The sequence below is a fragment of the Penaeus japonicus genome, unplaced genomic scaffold, assembly GCF_977035675.1.
Source record: "Penaeus japonicus unplaced genomic scaffold, GWHDUDI00000001_assembly GWHDUDI00000004, whole genome shotgun sequence".
NCBI lineage: Eukaryota > Metazoa > Arthropoda > Malacostraca > Decapoda > Penaeidae > Penaeus > Penaeus japonicus.
Genome location: NW_028234406.1, coordinates 875,358 through 880,207, shown reverse-complemented (window position 1 = coordinate 880,207; position 4,850 = coordinate 875,358). Strand labels below are relative to the sequence as shown.

At 32.7% G+C, this 4,850-nt stretch overlaps 1 protein-coding gene across 1 annotated transcript in view; it reads left to right on the top strand.

The window, feature by feature from the left end:
• The first annotated feature begins 334 nt into the window (after positions 1-334).
• Positions 335-4,850, top strand: part of LOC122249896 (acid phosphatase type 7) — an 18,906-nt gene continuing 14,390 nt past the window's right edge. Inside the window, exons 1-5 of the mRNA XM_043011073.2 lie at positions 335-462; positions 2,225-2,351; positions 3,116-3,310; positions 4,059-4,191; positions 4,714-4,789. Coding sequence (XP_042867007.1) covers positions 2,237-2,351; positions 3,116-3,310; positions 4,059-4,191; positions 4,714-4,789 — 519 coding nt within the window. The 5' untranslated portion in view covers positions 335-462; positions 2,225-2,236. The remainder of the gene's footprint in view (positions 463-2,224; positions 2,352-3,115; positions 3,311-4,058; positions 4,192-4,713; positions 4,790-4,850) is intronic.

Genomic DNA, 4,850 nt, shown 5'->3' with positions numbered 1-4,850 from the left:
TGGTTGGCGCATGCGTGTTGGCGCCCCTAAAGGATAGGTTGGTACGCGTGGGCGGGTGGTGCTCTTTGGCAATAGAATCTGAAATACGGCAGCAAGTTATTGCGAGTTTTTGGCAATTATTGCAGATAATGACGCTGCAGATAAGGCCTAATATGTATGTATATATATACATATATCCGTGCGCATATGTGAATATCATTTGTTACTATCAACAAAGCATTTGAATTAGCCTAAGTAAATAGATACACGCAAACCTCCTAGTGGCTCCAATAATTTTTGGTCTTATATAAATACATAATGATAAAAAAGACGCATCTTCACATTTACTTTAATCATTCAAACTCGAACGATAAGACAGACGCGTTGTCATGGCAACGCAATCTCCCAGCGCGTCTTTGTTTATAAAAGACGAGTGGCGACGGACGCACTGACAGCACTCACTTATCGTGCGGAAGGAGCTCTGTAAGTGTTGTATCTTAAAGGTTAAATGTTGTCTTCGTGATAGATGATTAATAGTCTTTTATTTAGGGTACATTTTTCTTTTCGGTTATATGTGTGCTTAATGTTTCACTTTGTTTTTGATTGGTGATGTAATGACTTTGTTTACGTCGGCCACAAGGAAAATTCTTTTCTCTTTAAAAGTTATCAATTGCGCATTGCCCTCATATCATTATAAGATAATTTACTAAATGACCATACGCTTTGTATATTTGATTTTTTGTGTGAATACCATAATCATTCTTCTCCTTACTTGTACACAGGGATATATAATATATAGGTAATATATATATATTAAACTTAGGTAATATTACAAGTTCATTATGGTAAAGATTCAGAATAGCACCGTTTTTTTTTGTTTTTGTTTTATCTCTACCTCTAATACTCATGAATAGTGGAAATAATCCGTGATTACCGTTCTGTACCCCATAATCTGACCCTCAATATTAGGGGAGGACGTTACATAATTTGAGATGAGTATCACAAAGTACTCTGAAAGGGGGGGTGGGGGCAGGGGAGGAAAAGTCCTTCCTTGGTTGGGGTAAATTTTGAAACTCGGTAAGGTTAGGTAGGCCATTGGGTTTGGATTCTCAAGCATAAATAACCCGGAAACATTTTTATTTTAATAGGCTATCTCTTGGTCTTCTGATAATGTATTGGTAAATGCTTTCTGATGCCTGCATACCTGCATCTGATAGATATTCAGTGAATGTTATTTTGTATATCATTATAATATTTTGCAGATTTTAGATATATTTTGTGTAATACTGTATACATGTTTGTTCTTCTATCAATATCTTCCTCTCCCTGTATAGATATATATAGATATCAGATGAGATAAAACAATGAAAAACAGAGTAAAGATGACAGAGAGAAAATGAAATATAGAAAAACATGGAACTGAAATCCTGGATCTGATATCAGATGTTGGGTGTGGGTAAGATGATATCATGGTTAGCATTGAGTTTCCTGATAAAAAAAGGAGGGAGGACTCTGCATGGGAAACACTGCAGCTGAACCTTTAGATTTTTTCTTTACTGACTCTCAGGAATAGAAAGTACAATACAATTAAAAAGATAATAATAAAATCAAATAACATGAAGAAATAAGAATTAATTTAATTATGATTATAAGGTATCATACATAAGAATACTTTGTGTATTGTCTTTATTTTTTTTCTAGTTTGTAACTTATGAAATTATGGTTATGAGTGAGGAATTGGGAAAACAAATTATGGAAATTAAATAACATTGTTTGCATCAAAACAAAGATTATATATATATATATATATATATATATATATATATATATATATATATATATATATATATATATATATATATATCTCCCTTCCTTCCTTCCTTCCTTCCTTCCTTCCTTCCTTCCTTCCTTCCTTCCTTCCTTCCTTCCTTCCTTCCTTCCTTCCTTCCTTCCTTCCTCTCTTCCTCTCTTCCTCTCTTCCTCTCTTCCTCTCTTCCTCTCTCCCTCTCTCCCTCTCTCCCTCTCTCCCTCTCTCCCTCTCTCCCTCTCTCCCTCTCTCCCTCTCTCCCTCTCTCCCTCTCTCCCTCTCTCCCTCCCTCCCTCTCTCCCTCCCTCCCACTCACCCACTCCATCCCTCTCTCATATTTATCTATTTTCTCTCATTTTCCTCCCTCAGACTTATCTTGCCTCTATCCATTATCTTTCAAGACTTTTGGAATAACATTTTGATTCCTTCCATTCACAGTACATCAACAGGATGAGGTCCTATATATCCTGGGTCATTCTGCCCATGTTCTGTGGGCTGGTGTTGACGTCTGCGGAAAACAAAATTGACGACTATCAGCCCCAACATGTGCACATAGTTATTGGAGGTAACATTATTACAATTACTATTGTTACTGTTGTTTTTGTTGTGATTAGTATTTTCATTATTTTTATTATTGTTTTTTTTCATTATTAGTTTTATTCTTATGAATAATATTATTATTGCCATAGTTATTGTTATTACTTTCTAGTTACTGTTCTTATTATTGTTATTACTTTCTTGTTACTGTTGTTGTTATTGTTATTATTATTATTATTATTGTTATTATTATTATTATTATTGTTATTATTATTATTATTGTTATTGTTATTGTAATTTATTAATTATTATTATTATTATTATTATTATTATTATTATTATTATTATCATTATTATTATTATTTTTATTTTTATTATTGTTATTATTATTGTTATTATTATTGTTATTATTATTATTATTATTATTATTATTATTATTATTATTATTATTATTGTTATTATTATCATTGTAATTGTTATTGTTATTGTTATTGTTATTGTTATTGTTTTTATTATTATTTTTATTTTTATTTTTATTTTTATTATTATTTTTATTTTTATTGTTATTATTTTTATTATTATTATTATTTTTACTATATTATTATTATTACTATATTATATTATTATTATATTATTATTATTATTATATTATATTAAACTATATTATATTATTATATTATTATTATTATTTTATTATTTTATTATTTTATTATATTATACTATATTATTATTATTATTATTATTATTATTATTATTATTATTATTATTATTACTCCCTGTCTTTGTCCACAGAGACCTCAAAGGACATGGTTGTTACTTGGACCACCTTCACTAACACTCCCTCCAGTGTTGTTGAATTCGGGAGTGCTGGACTGACTCAGACGGCTACAGGAAGCAGTACGCAGTTCACAGATGGCGGCAGCGAGCACAGGAACATGTGGATGCATAGGGTCATCCTGAAGGACCTGCAACCAGACACTATGTATTGTGAGTCCTTTGGTTATGATATTGACAGGGGTGACTTTTGTTACTTTGGTTGATTTGCATGATAATGAAGATCGTGTATTATTTTTAGATATTTGTATTCGTTTGTTTAATGCTCAGAAATGATTGTATAAAAGAATATGGGGATGTTTTTGTGTTCAAGGATAGCATATTGAAATGGAATTGATTTTTTGTATGGTTGGTAAGGATATCAGAGTAATAGATATTTAGCTTACTATTGTTAGAATTATTATTCTGTATTGAGGAAAGGATCCATAGGAAATCCTTGAATGCTTGATTTGTTAAAAGGATCAAGGCTTTCATGAGGAATTTGTTCAGACATGTAATGAACACCAGCACAGGTGATGTAAAATCTATTTAATATTCTGCCTGAATATGTAATTTGTTTGTGGTTTAGATTTAAAATATATTGTATGGCCAAAATTCATAGATTTTGACCTTGAATTATAATTTTATTGTACATAGAAATGTATAAAGTTAGATTAATTGAAATTTAGATCTTATTTTATAAATTTCTTCCCATAAGCAAAATTGAGTCATTGTGACAAATGTAGGAAACAGGAATAAAAATAATGATATAGAATAACAAGAATATTGAAATAATATCAAAATACCAGAATCCCATCTCAAGCTTTGTGAAGTTTATCTTTTTCCTTCATATTTTCCTAATTGACCCTCACCCCCACTCCCTTTGATAAGGAAATTCAAAGTTTGATTTCTTCCATGACAGTCTACCACTGTGGAAGTCAGCTGGGTTGGTCAGAACTATTTGTTTTCAAGACCTGGAAGAATGGAACCGACTGGCCTGTGTCTGTGGCTATGTACGGTGACATGGGTGCAGTCAATGCTCAGTCTCTGCCAAGGTATGGTGATGTATGTGGATGTGTTGAAAAATGAAACTGATTTGGCAAATCAGTAATTCGGTCCTGAATTTGTGTATTGTTTTTGTTAGGTATATATGTGTAGATAGGTAAAGTTCAGGCATTAATAGTTGTCATTTTTGATCAGGTAACATTGTTAATGAGAATATAAATATAGTCTGGTCTCATTGTGCCTTGAAAGTGTTCCCCTACATTTTTTTATGTGTATATATCATTATTAACCCATTCACGCCGGGGCAGTTCCGGCTTTGCGCGGTCGCAATACCGGGGTTCTCGAACGCATAAGCCTAACGCCATGAGATTCTCGGGCGCACAAGCCGCAAGCCTCGGTTGCCCGCTCGCTCTACCCGAGCGCGCGGCTTCCCCTCATAGCGCGTCCAGGGCGTCTGACGCGAAAACCACAATACGTGCTATCACGTCAACCGGCGTGAATGGGTTAATATTATTCATATGTAGTGTATTATAAGTTAGAAATTCTTTAATAATGGTCTTCCTTTTTTTCAGGTTACAGGAGGAAGTCCAGAGAGGAGTGTATGACGCTGTAATTCACGTGGGAGACTTTGCGTACAACATGGACTCGGTAAGAAAAAAATTATCTGTAAAAGTTTTCCCTCCAAGCATAGGAAATTAATTTGGCAATT